Source organism: Jatropha curcas, chromosome 4 (assembly GCF_041381405.1).
Source record: "Jatropha curcas cultivar XTBG-Jc1 chromosome 4, XTBG_Jcur_1.0, whole genome shotgun sequence".
NCBI classification, from domain to species: Eukaryota; Viridiplantae; Streptophyta; class Magnoliopsida; order Malpighiales; family Euphorbiaceae; genus Jatropha; species Jatropha curcas.
In genome coordinates, this window is record NC_143154.1 from 10,019,171 (window position 1) to 10,039,958 (window position 20,788).

At 32.1% G+C, this 20,788-nt stretch overlaps 1 protein-coding gene and 1 long non-coding RNA gene across 3 annotated transcripts; one reads left to right on the forward strand and one right to left on the reverse strand.

The window, feature by feature from the left end:
* Positions 1-778: 778 nt before the first annotated feature.
* LOC105636767 (protein LIGHT-DEPENDENT SHORT HYPOCOTYLS 10) lies at positions 779-4,162 on the reverse strand. Of its 2 annotated transcripts, none has more exons than XM_020680348.3 (2): positions 3,429-4,162; positions 779-1,103 (listed from the first exon to the last, which is right to left on the reverse strand). In XM_020680348.3, the coding sequence occupies exon 1, from the start codon at positions 3,956-3,958 to the stop codon at positions 3,449-3,451; it is 510 nt and encodes a 169-aa protein (XP_020536007.1). In that variant the 5' UTR covers positions 3,959-4,162; the 3' UTR covers positions 779-1,103; positions 3,429-3,448. The 2 variants fall into 2 exon arrangements, with proteins under 2 accessions (XP_020536007.1, XP_012075501.1); XM_012220111.4 differs by having other exon boundaries at positions 779-1,092; positions 3,429-4,160.
* A 6,071-nt stretch (positions 4,163-10,233) lies between these two features.
* Positions 10,234-12,307, forward strand: LOC149496831 (uncharacterized). The gene is made up of 3 exons (XR_016320650.1): positions 10,234-10,389; positions 10,527-10,606; positions 12,079-12,307. It is a non-coding gene; the product is annotated as an uncharacterized LOC149496831 (long non-coding RNA).
* The last annotated feature ends 8,481 nt before the right edge of the window (positions 12,308-20,788 follow it).

Sequence of the window (20,788 nt, forward strand, 5' to 3'; positions counted from 1 at the left end):
TTTTATATTCATTATTTAGATTGCTTGTGTAAAATAAATTATTAGAAAAATATTTTTCAGATTTTGAGATATTTAGGAAAATTCATTTTCCTGATCAAAGGAAAAACTAAGTAGTTTTATAGGAAAAAGACTTCCTATTTTTAAAAAAATAAAACTCAAATTGTAAAAATAAAAGAAGAATCAATGTGTGTATTCTAGCCCTCCTTTGATAAACTTTTTATTACTTCAAAAATTCACATTTATTAATTTAATAATCAATTATAGGCCACCACTAGTCTCTAGCGATTATCAAAATTTATTATTTTTTATGTATTTTTTTCTCATATTTAACAATAAATCTTCAATATATGAAATTTTTATAAATATAAAATTATGTAATTTAAAATATTTCTATAGTTTAATACATTAAAAATTTTAATATTCTTAATTAATTTTTTAATGATGTAACCAACAAAGTAGTAAAAAATAAGTTCTTTAAAAAATATTTTTTAAAAACAGGTTATTTTCCCTGAACAAAAGGAGCTTAATCCATACTTTAATGTAGAAATTCAGTTCCTTCAAACAACAGCATTCATATACATGTACGTAAATGAAGGACACAAACATAGAAGTGACTCAATTCATTTTAAATAACCTATACTTGAGATCTATTATGGTAATATCAGAAATTTGAAATTCAAACTTTTCGATAAATTCTCTTTAAATATTTTTGCTAACAAAAGGCAAAAAGAGTAACAAACCTTGCTAAACTTAGAAGCCCAAACGGGGATGTTACAGCTGCAGAAAATGACTGAAGTGATCAAAAGAAAAATATTCATATTACAATCATATAATATAAGGTTTTTCCAAAATCATATATTTAATGCAAATACATATAGACGCAGTGCTATGCTTACAAATTCAAGAAAGGACAAAATAGTAAACAGCAAGGAGACTCTTTAGAACCTATCAGTCTAGAAGAGTTCTTTAAATCCGCTTCCTTGATTCAACATAGTAGAAAAAACACAAACTTCCAAAAGACTGTTCACTCCCTTTTAACAGTATTTCTTTGATAACTTGATTCTCCTTAGCAACACATGCATCAACAAGATCCTGCAAAGTTTCTTATATTCATGCAAGTTTCAATATAGTGCTAAGGAAGAGGTTGAGAAGGGAATGCTAGAAGAAGATGAAGCCATAGTACTTATGATGGCTCTGATACCACGTGAAAACTGAGGATTAAAGTGATTTGTGTATTGTGTACAAATTTCAAAGAAATAAAGAAAGAAAGACAATAAAGAGTTGCATATAAGTGTAGGAATAAAGACAATAAAGGGTTCTATATACGACAACTATATCAATCCGTATAAATCTGACAAGGGATATACATGAATTTAAGTATAGCAGATTGTACAATTTATAAGCTCATATTCCGATAATGCGAAAGCCTCTTTAGTATGGTCTGCTAGAAGGGATGGCAAATGGGGTACCTTCCCTTCACTTTTGTCTAGGGGCCTGAGAACGTATATAACGTAGCAACTTTATTAGAGAAAAGAATATACTGTTTAGTCATGAAATTTTGGAAGAGGCAGAACTAGCAAACCCTAATATGATATTTTAAGTATATTGTGGCAGCCTATTCATCTCTGTGGAGTGACTGTGATTATCTCTTAGCAATTAATGTTTACATTCTATGCAGCAGATTGTTTCTTTCATCCGCAGAAGATATATGTTTTAAGTAATACGTGTGTGTTGCGAACCCTTGTCAAAGCCGACAAATATGGGATGCTTCGCATACTAGGCCTTAAATGAACTTGCAAGTGACAGTAACGCATGATAGTTAACATGGTGAAGAAAATTAGTGCTTTAATTCCAAGATTTGGAATTGATGTGGGTTAAGAAACTTCACACTACAGTTTTGTATGAAACTATAACCAAAATGCCTTTATAACTCAATCTTTCACTCTCTCTATATATGCTGAAACATCAAAGCATTCAACAAGAACAGATAAAGAGGAAGCCTTATTTGAATCTAGAAGAAATTAAGACAAGAACATCCAAGACTGTAGATGGATATTGATATGTCTATGTATACAGTGTGTGTGTATATATATATATATATATATATGTAGAGGAACAGAAAAACTCAATGTAATTAAATGGACATTATATGTATTTTTTTTAGGAGCATAAAACTCATCAGCTCTAATCACCAAAACATTAAAAAAAAAAAAAAAAAAAAAATTTGAGATGCAAACAAATACAAGATGCAAAGGAGAAGCTATGGTATGAATTAAATAGAATAAACCTTCTGTCCCACCAAATCTGATATTGGACAACATGCAAATCTTAGAAGGTACAAAGAGCAATATGCTAAATTTCAAAACTGCCCTCGCAAAGACCTTCTGCACTATAGAAAAGCAATTTGTGGGGGCATCAGTTAAATTGGGATTTTTTTAAAATATTGATTAAGTAATACAACAATTATTAAATTACTTGTAGCTTTTTCCCACATCCAGGAGATTCACAGTCATGGAATTCATAGAAAAATTCTAGATCAGAAAAGGCAAAAAGAAATCATTCTCAGACACCAATATCTCTATATATAAAAAAATATTTTCAAGAAACCTTAAAACTTTTTTTATCAATGTGCAATATCAATCAATAATTACTTTGTATATCTTATTTGCATTAACATGGAAAAGTGTATGATATCTCACTTGACCACTTATGAGAAGAAAATCCTGAGAATCTTAAAAGAGCTTATTAAATAGGGAAAGGTTAACTTACAAATTAAATAGTATATAAAATTTGGACTCCATAGATAGCTAGAGACGAATTTGCATGATTTGCTTAATTTTCTGTCTAAAAGAGTCTTCTTATCAATTATGTGTAGAACATGCTAGCTCTACTGTTTGTTGGACAAAAGATGTTTAGTAAACTACATTATTTTCACCATATAGCTTTTGATATGTCTTTTTGGTAGCAATCTTATTAAGTGACTGTTCAAATTAGGGTTCTTACATATTCTGGTTTTAAAATTAGCATAAGCAAAAATAAGATCTTACAGATGCAAGAAATTGATGATTCATTTTCTAAATATGGTTCTTGTATGTAAACAAATTATTTGATAGTTACAAGTTCAAACCCATATAAGAGTCTAATTAACCAGATGGACATATAAATATATTTGATGGCTTATGCTCCTCATTCTATGTATTCCTCTTGAACTTCTGGAAAAGAATTTAATTAAGGCTTTAATGCAGATCAAAGAAATTGTAGATGTTATTAGTTCATGAAATATTATTAGAAATTTAATCCAATTTTAATTAGGTTTGATTAAAAAATCTGAGTTTCTTTATTAGGACAGCAACAAGATTCAAATTAGATTCAAATTTAAAAAAAAAAAAAAAAAAAAAGAAAATTAAGGAAATGAAAGAAATTATTACCATATAGTAAAATGGAGAATCTAAGAGAAGTGCATGGCGGAGGTTGATTCATCAATTCCCTTGCTTGGAGTAGGCTTCTTCTTCTTCTTCTTATATGGAATCCCTCTTGCCTTAGCTTGACAGTCCCTTACTTCCCTTAGATAAACACGAATAGCACCACTAGCAAAAGGGTTAGTCTCAGGTGATCCTCCATTCTCTTCATAGGCAGCTCGAAGCCGACCGATAAGAGCATCAAGACTACCCCAAGCTTGTCTAAGAGGACAAGTACAAGGAGCAGGAGGTTCAGGCTGTCCATAAAACATACAACCTTGTACATGAACTTTAGTCTTTCCAAACTGATCTAAATACCTGAGAAAGTCAAGAACATGGTTGCAATTGCACTGGGATAGGGGTACCGGAGGCCTTTGATTCTTCAAGTACTGACCAAAAGTGTTCCAATCCCTTCTTTTCTGCGATTCATAACGGCTAGGAGTAGCTGCGGCTTGTTCATTGGATCCTTCTGCCAAATCTTTTCCTCTATCACCTGACATGATTTAATTTGGTAGCTAGCTATAGAATTATTGATCATCAATTAGTGATCTAAAAAACTATATGCTTGATTTTGCTCAATAAGGCAAAGAATGAGAATTAATCAGCGGAAGTCATGAGAGAGAATCAAAAGAGGTGAAAAGAATAGGGTAAGAGGAAGATGAACTTCACATCATGAGACTAGTGATGAGTAGACATACCATGGGACCATAAGCACTTGCTTTTCTTCATCTTTCTTTTTATTTTTCTTTTAATATAATATATAAATACAGTAATCTTTGGCCTTTGGCATTAACCATACGTTTTTCCCCTAAACAAACAATTATTGTATGTCATTTTGTCAACGTAAATTTTATTATTTGAGGTCGTATTAGATCATAATTACTATAATTGCCCTTATATATCTGTGCAAGTACCTTACCTCTCTCATTACTAGCCACTGGCCAGCTCTATTTGTATAAGGAATCACAATTGCTTACCTGAGATGGATATTCATCTTTTATATTTGTTTATTTCATATTTGTATTCATTTTCATAATTAGTTTTTTTGTATATAAATATATATGGAAGGCCTAATAGACCAGAATAACGTTATTTGTAACACGACAAGGACCAGAATAACATTTTACTAAATTGTTGATAAGGGCATTTCTAATGTGGTTGATATGTTGTGTGAGATAGAAGAAGTGAACGAGGATATGGTTGAATCTCTATTAATAGACCTTGACAAAAATCTTACTCCAATGCATTAGTTTTGGATCCTTCCATCCTTTTTTTTTTTAGGCCTACGATTCAATATGCAACCGATCACTATAGACTAATAAATGCCTACATTGTCTAAGAGTCTGCCTACATTATCTAAGAGACTCTCTAAAAACAGATAAGAATAATCAACTTTAGCATTTTTTATAAGACACAAGAAAATCAATCAGGTCTGACTAGCTATATTATCATAATTAGGCTTCGTTTATTTCCGTAAAATAACTTATAGAGAGTAAAATATTTTCCGGATATTGACAAATCTTATAAATCTATATTTTTTTAATTTATTAATTATCGCAGTCACTACTATCAGTCATCATTTACTACCGACCACCCACCGGCTACCACCACTGGCCACCACCACCAGCCACCGACACCTTTCATAATGTATATTTTTTTTTTTTGTGTTCTTCTCATATTTAATAATAAAATTTTTAAATTATAAAATTTTTATTATTATTAATATTTTTTATAGTCTTATGAGATAAAGACTTTAATATTTTTAATTAATACTCAATATTATAACCAAACAATGAAAATAAGTCATTTGGAAAATGTTTTTCATGGAAAATATTTTTCATGAAAAATATTTTTCAGTAAAGTATTTTCTTGCAAGTTATTTTACTGAAACAAATAGAACATTAGTTGTTTAAAAATTATCATGCTCTATTACTCCGTTCCATTTATACAGATAAAGTTCGTTTTTGCACATCAAAAATATTTTTTTTTTCCTAGTTTTTCCTTATTTACCTTTAACACATCAATAAATGAGTTTGTGACTACATAGAAACTTAAATACAGTTAATCCATTTAAGACAAAAAAAAAAAAAAAAAAAAAAAAAAAAAAAAAAGCAAAATGAACTTTGTACTTCAGTCAAAATCCATTTTAAGTAAATTTGACTATGTAAATGAAACCGCAAAACGAACGGAGTATTATTTAGTTTTATTTTTCAATAAAAAGATTTTTTTTTTTTGTCAAATATAATTATTATAGTTATTAATCCTGAATAAACTATGTACAAATAAGTCTTTTCCGCATGTGTGTACACCCTGACTTGGAGTTGATGCACGCTTGCTAAAGACTTCAACTCTGTTCTCTTCTGTATAATATTTTAATTTTATGGATCGAATGGTACGAACGAAAACTTCATTTTCCTACCAATCATTAAATCGTAAATTTTGATCGCCCTCTAGTTCGCCAGGTTTTTTTTTTAAAAAAAAATCTATGTATATAATATTGATTCTATATATAAAAAAAAACAATCCCAACCTAAAAAGTGAAGCCCTACAAATATATTATATTGCCTAAAAAGTAAGGCCTAACATATTTATATTTCCGATAAGGCCGCTATAAGATATAGTTTTGTATTTTTTCTTTAAATACTTTGCGATATATTCAATTACCAAGTCATAATATAATTATCGGGTCTTCAGTTTCGATATCATTTTATATTTTAATATAAATAGTAACTGATAATTATATTATATTACACTATATATAGTGTAACATATTTGTAACTATATCACGTACGTCAAAACATGATCCTTGGGTTTAATGACACTATAGGCATTGCACTTCATCATATTTACCTTTTCCTTAATTACATTTTCACAAAGCATGATGTTTTTACTATTCACAGTCAAATCGTATTTATTTTGATTAGTAAGTATTTCGTTTAAAAAATATACAATAGCTTGTGCTATATATAATCATAGCCCCAATACATATATAAATTCACTTATTTACTTTTAACGAAAAATCGTGTAGCACCTCTAATTTTTATTTTAATCCATTTAACATCTTAACCTACAAGATTGTATCTAATTAAATACTTTAATTGACTCACTAAATACTTCAACTTATAAATTACGTCGATTAAACACTTATTAAATAGTTAAAAATTATAAAAAATATTGTTTTAAAAAGATATATTAATCACATATTAAATCAATATTTTTTTTACACATATAAGCTAAAAATATTAAAAACTATTTTTGCTAGTGTGAGGAAGCGTGAGGTTATTAGAAAAAGCAAATTTCAGAGTGTTGCAAGATCGATTTTAAAGTTTAAGATGCCATAAGTTTTTTTTATTCTAATTTAAGGATTAAGTTATGAATTAGGCATATAATCATATATATAATAGTTTTTTTTTTAGTTGAGCTGTTACTTAAATTTGACTTAGCAAGTGAAATTAATTGATATGAATGAGATCCTCCATTTTATTTAGACATTATCTTGCTATTGATGGTGTCCTTGTCAATATATAGAATAAGGGAACTTAATTAATTGGTATATATATGTATTTACATATCACAAACCCTGAAAAACAAGAGAAACAACACATGACTTCTCTCTTCTATTTCGAACCTTTATGTCAGGTTTTTAGGAGCATCATGACATGCCTGACCCTCCAAAACAATTTTGTTTTCACCTTTTTTTTTTTTTTTTTTTTTTTTTTTTTTTTTGTGGTGTATGAACAAAACAATATATGAACACATGCAAGCCGTGAACAATTTAAAAACAAAATTAAAAAAAATGATTAATAGGGTAGCATATTCATTCGATTAAGTTTAAGCAAATGAACCAGTCCATAATTAATGAATTGTACTTTGTTTTAAAGAAAATCAAATTAAAATAAATATTTTATACATAAAATCAAATTGAATCAAACTAATCCAATATGATTCAATTTAACTTAATTTTTGAACAATAGCATTTTTAAGAATAAAATTGAAGTGAAGAAATTTTTATTTTTTTTTACATAAATAAAAAATGAACAAAATAGTATTAAAATTAAATTAAATTAAATCAAACAAAACCAATCAATAAATTTGATTCGATTTATTCCATCTGATTGATTTTGTCTAGCCCTAATCATTATTGGTTAAACTCTTTTCAACAATTTTAAGTAGGGATCATATGGCACTTTTATTGACAAAAAAAAAAAAAAAAAGAAGAAGATTAGGCTATCATGTGATCATGTTTTGGCATTAAACCTAATGTGGTTGATTTTGAATATAACATAACAAATTCTTACTTGCCATGATTTTTAGTGTGAGAGAAAACCTGAGGTACACGTCAATTTGATGGGATGACAGCTGACCAATCAAATTGGTCCCACGTATAAGATACAGGCTGACGTTGATATCCTCCATTTCTAACCGTCTGATTTTCCTATTCATCATAAACCAAACTTCTAATTCGTCTATATACAAATAAAAAGAAACGAGCTATACCAATTAATGTCAAATTGTTTTCACGAAAGATAGATAAATATTTTTTTCAAAATAAAGATAAATAAATATATTCTTTGCAAAATTGTTATGGGTCAATTGAGTTTGCATTTATTAGGGATATTTGAGGATATGTTGGATAAACACACCGGAAGAATAATAAAAAAGAAGAGTCAGGAGGAAGAAAAGCAAAAATGAGAGGGACAAGAGAGAAATATAAAAAGTTAAGAGGTTAAAGAAAAAGGGGGATTAAAGATGACTTGAATGCGATTAAATAATTTCACTACAAAAAAAAAAACGCGATTTTGCGACCACCACGTGTCAGTCGCAATATTGCAATGATGTTGCGACCATTTGCGATGAACATTGAAGTAACATAGGTTTAATATTCACCAACAGATTTGCGACCAATCTCCGATAAATTTCGCGATAGATTTGCCACCGACTGCATATCCGTCGCTAATTCTAGTGCTAATAACTCCTGCAAGTTTGGTTTTTATTTAGCGACTCAATTGCGATGAATTAGCGACATATATTTGCGACGGATGTGCGACCGTTTCATAGTTTATCGCTAAATTGCATACTGCAGTTTAGCGCCAAATTTATTTTTTGGTTTGTAAGGGATTAGTGACAGATTTGCGATCGATTTTTTTGGTCGCAAATCTGTCGCAATTGGTTTGATTACAAAACGACATCTCAGGATTAAAAATTGCAACCGATTTGTAATTGAATTACGATCGACAGGTCGGTTGCAAAAAAATAGGGTTTTATAATCCCCTGGGTTGCCATGGGCGTGAGCGCAATGCGCCCCTTCTCCCCTTTTCTCTGCCATTTCCAACAGTTCTCCTCTCTGTTGCAGTGTCGGTTGCCGGAGAAGCCCCTGTCGCCGAAGAAGCCGTGTCGTTCAGGTAGGTGGTGTTACACTTTTAGTTTATCTACAGTTTGTTCTGTAAAAATCCGGTATTATATAATTTATCCACCACATTATGTGATTTCACCTTGTACACTTGTGTGTATTTTCATTTTATCAATTTCTTTGAATCTAGATGCTTTTCTTTGAATATTATTGTGTTGTGATGTTTTAGAAATTATAATGTTTTGCTGAATATGGTTTTTATTGCTATTGAAAAATATGTTGAATATTATTGCTGAATATAATGTTTTATTTCTAAATATTATTGCTATTGAATATTATTGTTGTTGTGAACATTTAAATAATGAATAATGAACATGTAAATCCGACAAACAAAAATATGTAAATAATGAATTTGATCAAAACTAGAAATAGCAATTTTCTGTGATCTAAGGAATAGCAATTTTTTTTTTTTTAAATTTTGGGGAAAGAAATCCGAACTTGGAAAATATATTTTCAACCAAAAATCAACATAGGAAATATGTAAAATATTTAAATTTTATCATTCAAATTCCGTCCATCCAAATCATCTTACAATTATTTTTGGTCAACTGCATTTACATATCAAGCATGTAAGAAACAAAAACAGCCAAATGATATTTAACAGAATCTACATATCAATTACTGAATAATTTTTCTAAAATAGGGCAATAATTAGCATAGAGCAAGTTTTTTTCTCTCAAGAGACTAGATTGATGTCTATCCCGACGTAACTCCAACAATAAATCACTCTCTATAACAAAATAGTTTCTCACACAACAAAACCATTATAATTAATCATCATAGAAGGTTATCCATACCTATTAAATAGGCGCTACATTTATATATTTTCTGTTTCCCTTATAAGTTAAAATCCATTCTATATTCTATGCATCAATTAGATTGAGTTAGTGTAACAGACTGATTTTCTTTTAGTGTCGATAATAGTGATTTACCGGTCTGTGAATAGTACCATCGGTCCGGGACTTGGTATTATTTTAGTCCGGAAAAATTACTATGCTTAGTTAATATTTTATTTACTATTTTTGGAGCATGTTTGCATGATTTAGGTGGGTAGAAAATATTTAATGAATATTTTTGGGAGAGTATATGTATTAAATGCATAATATTTCTAGTGTGGTATATTAAGAAATAAATGAGGAATTATTTTAGTGGAGTTAATTTAATTAATTGGTGGAGTTAAATAAGAAGTAGAAGAGAATTATTTGAGGAATATTTAGAGCCATTGGATGAGATTACTTAGGACTTGATCTTAGCCACACATTTTACATGATTTTAGGAAGTCAAATTTGACTTTGGCACTTAAAGTAAACACCACAACATTTTTGTCTTTCTTCTCTTCTCTTCTCCACGCCATTTCCATTTTCTTCCTTCTTCTTTCATTTTCTTCATTTTCTTACCTCCAAATTTACCACCAAACTACCTAATTAAACCATAGAATAGGACTTAATGCTTAAGAATTAAGGAGTAGAAGTTGAGATTGGTGATTAAAAGCAAAGAGAAGTGAAGTTACCATTGAAGCAAGTAAGTTGTGGTTTTTGAGTTTTGTGAATTGTTAAGTAGAATTCATGGTTTAGATATGTTATTGATGCATTAAATCATGCTCCAACTATTTCTTTTGTCAAGTTTTGCTTGTAATGTTGATTTTTCATGCTTTGAAGAGGTTGGAGAACCATCCTCAAAGGGGAAAGAGAAAGCCAAGGAGTAAGGCTTTCCAAGCTTAATCAAGCTTGTTAATAAGGTTAGTGCAATCATAATTTCACTTGTTTAAGTTGTTTTACATGGTTAGAGTTTTGAATATATTTTGGGAACTTTGTATGTTTTGTTGAAATTGCTGAATTTTAATGTGAGATGTGTTCTGCCGTGGGATTGGAACTCATTTTTGACCCCTTTATACTTCCCATTTGTTTCTGACTTCTTCATGAAAGTTGTAGCTCTATTTCTCAGCTTTCCAAAACATATTCTTATGTCTAATTCCAATACTTGTAGCTCAACTTATGATTGAAATACCAAAACTGGTTCTGTTATGATGTCTTACCTGTATATCCGAAATTATTGTCCATTTTGACCACTCAAATGGCAAAATAACGTTTTTTGTTCTTCATAAAAGTTATATCTTTACTTCTTATCTTTCCAACCCATCCTCTTGTGTCCAAATTGGATATACATAGCTCAACTTATGGCTGAAACACCCAAACTGACTCTATTGTGTCGGGCCACATGCATTACTAAATTGAGTGCCCATTTTGACCACTATAATGATAAGATTAGGTTCTGAGTTCTTCATAAAAGTTGTTTCCCAGTGTCTTGAGAATTCTCTCGTTCTGGATTGGTTTCATTTGAGTGTTTGGTGAAGTAGGAATTCAAGAAACATTGGACTTGGTTCTGCTGAATCAGGTCTGATCTGTTGGTCTGTGTTCTGAGCTTTTGTTTGTTATCTTACTCTATGATCTGGGCTGTGGTCCCTTCTGAACATTTGTATCATTTTGTCTTAGATTTCTAATGAATCTAATTTCATTCAATTTGGAGACCCATAACTCAAATTATGTGTTAAAAACCCAGCAGAGGTCAAGTTTTGGAAATGCTGAAAAGTTCTTGATTTATGTACTTTTATACTATATTAAGTATATATACATTTATAGTGTTTTGAGTAAAACTTTTGAACTGATGAGTACTAAATGAAGAGGTTTTGATTAAGAATTATTGCTTTTGTGAAAGAATGATTTTGATTTGGGCTCTACTATGCATGATTGAGACGTGGTATGATGAGATGGATTTTCTTATTGTGAAGCTATGATCATATGCTAGGGTTATCAGCCCTTATAAATAGGCGGACGCGCTTATTTGTGTGATGGGGTGGTGCTTTCATAGGCCACGATTGTGTGATGGGGGTGGTGCTTTCATAGGCCACGAGTATGTGATGGGGGTGGCGCTAATATAGGCCACGATCAAATCTGCTTATGTTCATTCTGCATGAGTATGAGCCTTAACGAAAAAAAATGAAATTTTATTGTTGCTATAAAAGAATGAAGACATATTTGTATTTATAATCTTCTCATTGCTTTCAAAGTATTTGAATTAAATAAATGCGATTTCGGTATTTATATAGCTGAGTAATTTCAGATTTGACTTGGCTTTTCTATTTAATTTAATTGTTGGTTATTTAGCACCACTGAGTCTTCCACTCAGCGCGTTGATTTTTATCACGCGCAGGTTAGGAGCGGAGGGTGTTCTTCAAGACCAGAGGACAAGCATCAGAGTAGAGATCACATTTTGGGTAGGATATTTTGTAAATGGTGATTTTTGGCATGTATATAAAGATTGTATTATGGGGGTTGTATATAATAAGTTTATAATGTATTAAGAGTTATGATTATTGAAGGAAATAACATCTTATTATATTTTTGGTGTATGATGATTATATATTCCTTGAAAAGAATGTGTTTAGACTATGATGCGTATGTTGATGGATATTTAGAAGTGCTTGTGGTATGTTATGTTGAATTGGAGTTTTGGGGTTTGGAGAAAATTGGAAGTGTGTATATTTTCTTTGTGTGGCAAGTTAATTTTTAGGGGAAACTCTTGCCAAATTTTCGTAGAAATTTCCTTAAATATTATTTTCGTTAACAAAAAAAAAAAAAAAAACAAAACAAAATGTTAATTACTTGCCTCCTTATGAAAATTTAACCACTTCTAATTTGTGATCTAGCTTTAATAAGTGACATAAGACGGTGCTCCGGCACCGATTGTGGCATCCGCCGTCTAGTTCTCCGGGATTGGCCGGTGGGTGTTACAGTTAGGTTTTGATATGAACGAACTATCAAAGTTTGAGAGTACTCATAGGTTAGGTCAAATCTGACAAAAATTTGTACTTACATAAAACATATACTATTCCTCGGTTCTTTCATAGTTGTGCACAACTCACTCTTTTTTTATTTATTTTTTTGAAATTACTTTATTTTGATTCGTGTTTTCATTTGAGTGGAAATCATATGAATGATGCGTTTGAGTTTGAGGCCTAGTGGTGGCTATTTTGACTTTGGAGAATGTTGGGATGATATAGAAGTGTTTATGTGAGTGTGTTTTGACTTGAGATTTGATTATGTTATGTCGAAGTGCTGCCGAAATTTTTTTAAAAACTGAATATGAGGAATCGTGCACTTACTGATATTATAGTAAGTTTAAAACTAAATATTAAGTTTACACTTAATAAGTTTACTTATTATAGAAATAACCTTAGTAAGTTAGAAGTGTAAATGGAACATTACTTTTGGTCTGTTTTAAGGATGATTTAGGACTAATGCAATTACATATAATTTGCCCTTTATAAACAGAGTGTTAATTACATAAAAAATGCGGACCAATCGAGATTGGAAGTACTTGAGGTACGAGGCCAATGGGATATTAAGAAAACAATTCTTACAAGAACTGGAATCGTTTATACAGCTTGCCATTAGTAATCCCAGTTGTATGGATGGTAATAAGTTGAGGTGTTCATGTAATTACAAGAAGTGTCAAAATAAAGCCTTCGTGGAAAATTATTACGAATGGATACATCATTGTTGGCTCAAGGGTCAATTTTTTATCTCGATATTTTGATGATTAAAGCAAAATAAATAAATTTAATTATTTTATTTATGCTAATATTATTTTATGCAGATTTAAATATAGAAAATAATAAACAAAGCAAAATCCTACAAATCCAAGGATAATCGAAGATCATGAAGACCATTGAAGATTTTAGTGGTTAGCTCTTTAGGATTTGTTGTAGGATAGAGAGAATGTTCATTTATAAGCACAAAAATAATTCTTCTCTCTTTATCAAAAATATTTTCGAAAATGTTTTCTTAAAAAGTCAAAGTTTTCGTTCTTTAATTCTCTTACTGAAAATGAAAGAGATTATGCCTCAATCATTTTGGTAACAAAATCTTTAGAAAAAGAATTTCACATTTTCGGAAAATATCTATATAAAAATCCTATTCTTATTCACTTACCTAAATAAAAGAGATTTTGTCTCAATCGTTTTTGGTAATAGAATAATTTGAAAAAGATTTTTATGTTTTTATTTTCGGAAACTAATTTTTAAGGAAAGTTCAAAATCTTGCTTTTATTTACTTACCTAAATGAAAGAGATTTTATCTCAATCATTTTTGGTAATAGAATATTTTGAAAAAGATTTTCTTATTCTTATTTTTTTGAAAATTAATTTTTAGAGGAAAGTGTAAAATCTTCTCTTATTCGCTTACCTTAAAAGAAAAGATTTTGACTCAAAGAATTTTTGGTAACAAGATCTCCGTATCTTCTAAAATTAGAAAGTCAATATTCTGTTTTGAAAAGAAGAGATTTTACTTTCTAAAACGGGATTCTCATCCCTCTCTATATAAGGCGTCTTTCCTTTTAAAAGACGTAGGGTTTTTGTTTTAAGAGTATAGGTCCATTGATCAAATGTTTAATCTCTCAAAACTTACTCTCAACCCTCTTATTTCTTTTCATCTTATTACACGTATCATTTTTAAAAAGAAAAGAAAATTTAATAACAACTTTTTTTGAAAAACAGTTCTGATCTCTAAAACGATTTTCTAATCTTGATTGTAATGTTTTTCCTGTGCTTATATTTGTATTTCTCTCTGTTTATATAGATTCTGTAATCTATTGTAGACAAGTTTTTATTTAAAAAACATTTGTGTAATAGCTTAGGTGAAAAACTATTGTGAAATAGGTTATCAAGCGACCTTCTCTATATGTGAGATTCTAATGTCTTGATTTGAGTTTCTGTTCTCTGTCAAAAACAGAAAGGGTTGAGGTTAACTAGAAACTTTGGAAAATCTAGTGGGACAAAAGTAGATCTAGGTGTTGGTCTATTGCCTTGTACTGTTGGTTCATCTCTTACCCGTAAAAAGATAACATAGTGGAGGATCTCAAGATGAGTCTTGGGGAGTGGATGTAGGCGAGTTAGTGCCGAACCACTATAAATCGCTATGTTATTCTTTTTATTTTCTAAAGTTCTGCTTGATATTATTTTACTTACTCTTCTGTTAATGTATTAGAAATGCTAAGTTGTTAGTGGTTTTGTTGTTCTAAACTGTGGAATGAGCTCTATCTTTATCGAACATTAGAACTTTTGGACTTCTGTACAGTGAATACACCAAGTTCTAATATGTTCTTCTATATTCAGTATATCTCACTATTCGGGTTTTAAATCAAATTTCTAATCTTGCTTAAAGGCTTGTGAAGCAGTTCAAAAATTCTATAACTTTCACTCACATAATCTTTAATATTTATCTAAACTTTATGAGGTAGCTCTAAACGTAATAACTTTCCTTCATAAAGTAATTTTGAAATTGATTAAGATATTGTGAAGCATTTCTAATCAATAACTGTTCTTTACAAAGTCTTTCTATTTTCTGCATAAAGCTTTGTGAGAAAGTTCTAATCTTAATAACTTACTCTCACAAATGCATTCTATTTTCGCTTCAACAGAATTCTGATTTTATTTTTAAAAGTTAAATTTTTATTTTTTTTAGAAAATCCAATTCACCCCCCCTCTTGGGTTATGCCATTCATATACGGGATCCATAATCATGGTGAACCTCGAGTTTCCAGTGGGTCGGGCCACTCTATTTTTGTAAGTTCAGAAGGTAAACTTTTGCAATTTTAGTATGGTAATCGAGGCAATGATATGGTAATCAATGCGGGTAGAGCAGAATTCAATTGGGACTATATGAAAGAATCGCCAAACTATGCAACACAACAATTATTTGACAAGCTAAGTGCAGCTAATAGTGAACTGTGGCTTGGATACAAGAATCATTTAGTTTTATCTGTAGTGGCACGATTGCTGCACATGAAAGCCGAACACCATTTTTCAGAAAGGTGTTACGATGATTTTGTGTAGTTATAGAAAGAAATGTTGCCTGAAGGCCATTTGATGGTCGATAATTTTTACCAGACAAAAAAATTAGTTCGGGGATTAGGACTAACCATTGAAAAGATTGATTTTATCGAAATAATTGTATGATATATTAGGGTATTGACTCCGAATTAAGAGAATACAAGTTTTGTAATCTTCCAAGATATCAATGGTGGGGTCAAGGGACTGTAGAGTACAAAGAGAGAAGGCTTTCAAGAAGATGTATTATTTCCCTCTTGTTCCTCGCCTTCAAAGGTTATATGCATCAAAGGCGACAACTAAACACATGAGATGGCATGCTTTGCATGAATATGAGGATGGTATAATGACTCAGCTATCAGACTCTGAAGCCTAGAAAAACTTTGATAACAATCATACTATGTTTGCTGCTGAGATGCGAAATGTGAGATTGGGGCTTTGTACTGATTGGTTTCAACCGTTTGGCCAATCAAGACAACAATATTCATCTTGGCATGTCATTGTCACACCATATAATCTACCACCCTCAATGTGTATGAAAGATGAATACATGTTTTTGTGTGCTATTATACCTGGCCCTAATAATTCAAAATACAAAATTGATGTGTTTCTGCAACCTTTGATTGCCGAACTTAATTATTTATGCGAGCAGCTTTGCTTTGGACCATCAGTGATTTTCCAGCATTTGGATTGTTATCTGGGTGGATTACGGCAGAAAAATTGGCTTGTCCTCATTGCATGGAAAACACCAATGCATTTACACTAGAAAATGGGGGTAAACAATGTTGGTTTGATTGTCATCGCAAATTCTTACCAGAATCTCACCCTTAGAGGCAAAATCGATAATGCTTTAGAAAGAACACGACTATTGCTGATCCCCAGTCCACCTGTGAAGTCTGGAGCTAAAATATTACAAGAAATTAAAGATCTGGGGCTTATGAAAGTTACAGAGTTAGGTACAGAAGAGGTAAATGGTAGAATTGGCCAGAATAGCGAATGGAAAAAGTGAAGCATCTTATGGGATTTGCTATACTGGAGTTCACTTCTTATCCGTCATAACCTTGATGTGATGCCATTAGAAAACAATATGTTTGAAAATATGTTCAACACTATCGTGAATATTGAGGGGAAATCCAAGGATAATGCAAAAGCGAGAGCAGACATGAAAGAAATTTATTGTTGACCAGAACTCGAGCAATCTGTAGTTACTGGAAAGTTTCCAAAGGCATGTTATTCTTTAGATAAACCCCAAAGGCAAGTATTACGCGAATGGGTTCGATCATTGAGGTTTCTAGATGGATACTATTCAAATATGGGTAGATGTGTTGACATGAGGAAATACAGATTGTTTGGCATGAAAAGCCATGACTGTTTAAAGATTGATTCTTGTGGCATTTTGGGAATTGTTGCTAGGGAAAATTTAGGAAGCAATGACAAAATTGAGCCTCTTTTTCAAGGAATTGACGATGACCGTTATCCGATATGATGATATGGACCAATTAGCTCGAGAAATCCCAGTAGTGATATGCGAATTGGAGCTAATTTTTTTGCACAGCTTCTTTGATTCTATAGAGGATCTGCTAGTTCATTTGCCCTGTGAATGTCGTATACCAAGACTAGTACAATATAGACATCTCGATTATCAGTGAGTCAATTAGTTACAATTATAAAACTAATGTTTAATGAAATGACACCATATTAGTATATCATGCATAAAAATTCATTACAGGCTGAAAAATATGGTCGTGAGCCCACACCGATGGAGGTGTTCACTTACGCTCACACAAAGGACCATGATGGAAATACGTTTGTCGACAGGCGTGTGTTGGGCATCAATGTAAGTAACAATGAAGAATATTTACATTTACTTTCTAGTCTTCTCTTACATGTACAAGTTCAATATAATAAAGCTTGAAACTGCATTGATTAATTAATTTATTATTTTTAGGAGAACTACAGTATAGGTCACGAGCATGTTGTTTCTTCTTAGACTGGATCTAAAGCTGAGTCAAGAATTGATGAGCTAGCACTTTATGTGGAGGTCACAGGGGTCAAAAGAAAAGGAAAGTATATGGCATCGGATCTCAGGCATCATAATTTTACTACGGCTCAACATCTGACACTTCTGCAGCCTCCTCATGACCATAGCCCGACTACAATGCCGAGGAGATTAGTGCATTACGGGCTCGTGTTGATGAGTAGGAGAGACAGCTTACAGAGCTTAAAGCGTATGTCATGCGGATGTCCGATCATCATGGTGCTGGTACTTCTTCCTTTGCTCCTCCGTCGACTATAGATCCATATGTTTCTACAACTCTACATCAGCCACTATCGTCTCCTCTAGATCCCGATACTACAGATGATATATTGGTCACTCCTATAGACACTACGACACATCCAACAGCTGATACTGCTATTAATCCAGTAGACACTACACCGGATCTTCTAGAGGATCGAATCCATAGATTTGATTTCGAACCATTTTACGTGATTTTTCATATTTTGTATAGTACATTACATTTACAGTTCCTTCTTAGATTGTTATTATGTTGTGATGATGATTGTGATGTATATATATGTCGATTTTTGACAGTGGAAAAAAATATGGTTCTTAATATTAAATTATTTTTTTTACCTATAATTATTTTGCGACCGACTTGCGACCAAATTGCAACTAAATTATAACCGTTAAATTTAAATTTGCGACAGATCACTAACCAATCACTTTCAGAATTTGCAACCGATTTGCGACAATCTTCCAAAAAAAAAAAAAAAAAAAACGATGAAAATTAGCGACTGATATCTATAAGTTTACGACCTATAAATCGGTTGCCAATTTGCAACTGCCTAGTCATTCGGTCACAAATTATTTACGACGAGCACTTTTGCGACCGATTAATGTCTATGGCAAATCAGTCGCTATATCCAATTAGTGACTGATTTCTTATATTTAGCGACCAATTTGTCAATCGCATGTCAATTATAACTTTTGTTTTCCCTATTTATAGGATTCTAAGAGTGTCTGCCAAGCAATGTTCACCTTGTAGAAAATCTATTTAAAAATAAAAAATATTAATGTATACTATTCATGGTTTTTAGGCCCACGTAACCCTCTTGGCACTATTTTAACTATATGATAACTTTTTCCAAGCTTTCCCCAATGTAGAGCTTTAGTGTGGGCTTGATTTTTGGCATTAACAATGCCCTATGTATCTGGACTTTTACTAGGCTTCAAATCTCATATTTATTACGAAATGACCTTGGGATGATAAGCAATACTTCTAGTCACTTGGAAAGTCGCACCCTTCTAATTAGTTTCATACCCTAAATTGGCTATAAGTTCCTGTCCAAGTTTCTATCTTTAGTTGACTTTCTTTTTCTTTACTTGTCACATCCACATTTTTTAAACATGTCATTTACATGTATTGAATGATCAACAGTACTTTCGGCATGCCAAATTGTTGTACTACCTCGATAAATCTTTCTAACCAAGCTTGAGGGCTTTGTTTTACGCTATAAAGAGATTTGTGAATTCTACACACTTTAACCGACTCCCTCTGAGCAACAAAGCCTGGCAGTTGCTCCATATAAACTTCTTCCTGAAGATCTCTATGAAGAAAAACATTCTAAATATTCAGCTGATGTAAAGGCCAATCGAAAGTAATTGCCAAAGAAATAAACAAATGAATATAAGACAATTTGGCTACAGGAGAAAAAATGTCCGAGTAATCAAGTCCACATAAATCTGAGCATAGCCCTTAGCAACTAAACAAGCCTTGAGATAAGCAACAAACCTATCAAGATTCACTTTAACTGTGAAAATCCACTTACAATCAATAGCTCTTTTACCTATAGGGAGAGGCACAAGATCAGAAGGACTAGTAGCATCTAAGACAACCATTTTATCTTTCATTGTTGCATGCCAACTAAGATAGAACAAAGCTTGAACAATAGTGCTAGGGGTAGAAATAGAGTCTAGGTTACTCATAAAATAATGAGAAGAAGTAGAAAGGTGATCATAACTGAAAAAAAGAAGAAATAGGATAGGTACACTATGTGAGACCCCTCCTGAGTGCTATGGAAAGGATCCAAAGGACAGAGTCTATCTAGTGGATCCCATTGGTCGATTTCTCACGAAAAGATGGGAACTCCTTAAGATTCTTTTTGTTTGTTATCACTCAGTTAGCGCTTAAATGGTCGAATCAGCTCTTTGGAGTGCTTTGAGAGGTGTGTGATGTGTTTAGAGTCACCGCCTTAATTTGTTTTATTTTTGAAAAAAAAGATAAGGTAAAAACTCAGTGTTTGACTCCATTTTAGTTTACCTTTTAGGATAAAAGCACTAGCCTCAAATCATTGGGTTCGGGGACTAGGTTTTCGGCTTTTCTCGTAGAATATATGGTTTAGAATTAATCGTGTAATCAAAATCAGTGTTTTGCATGAATGTCAGATTATTAATGCATAAGCATACTTATAGTACATGGCAATATCAGATATATAGAGCATTGTAGATGCTTAAATTTTGCCCCTAATGGCTTAGTGATGATAAACCGTTTTTGACATAAGATTGGATTGGGACTTCCAATTACTCTGGTTTTCAGACCAATGGTCTGTGGCTAAGATAAGGCATGCGTTTAACCATTTTTTTTACTTTTTTGAATCACCGGTGTGAATACTCAAATTTTGAGGCTCAAAAAGCCTGTTTTTCCGGACTGCAAACAGTCCGGCCGGACCGAAGGCCATTTTGGAAGTTCGCCGGAAGTATACCAATATGGTACTTGAAACGTCCGGAAAATTATGAGGATCACAGAACTGGTCTCGGAATATTTTTTGGAGGTCCAGAACTCCCAAAAAAGCCTCTGGAGCGAAAAAACAAGGCACGGGTCGATGTGCCCGCCCTTACAGGGCGAGCCCGCCCACCCTTACAGGGCGGGCCCGCCCACCCTCAAGGGCGGTCCAGCCCGCCCAAGCAGGGCGGGCATGCCCGCTCGCCCAAGGCGGGCCTGCCCGCCTAGCAGGGCGGGCACACCCGCCCGA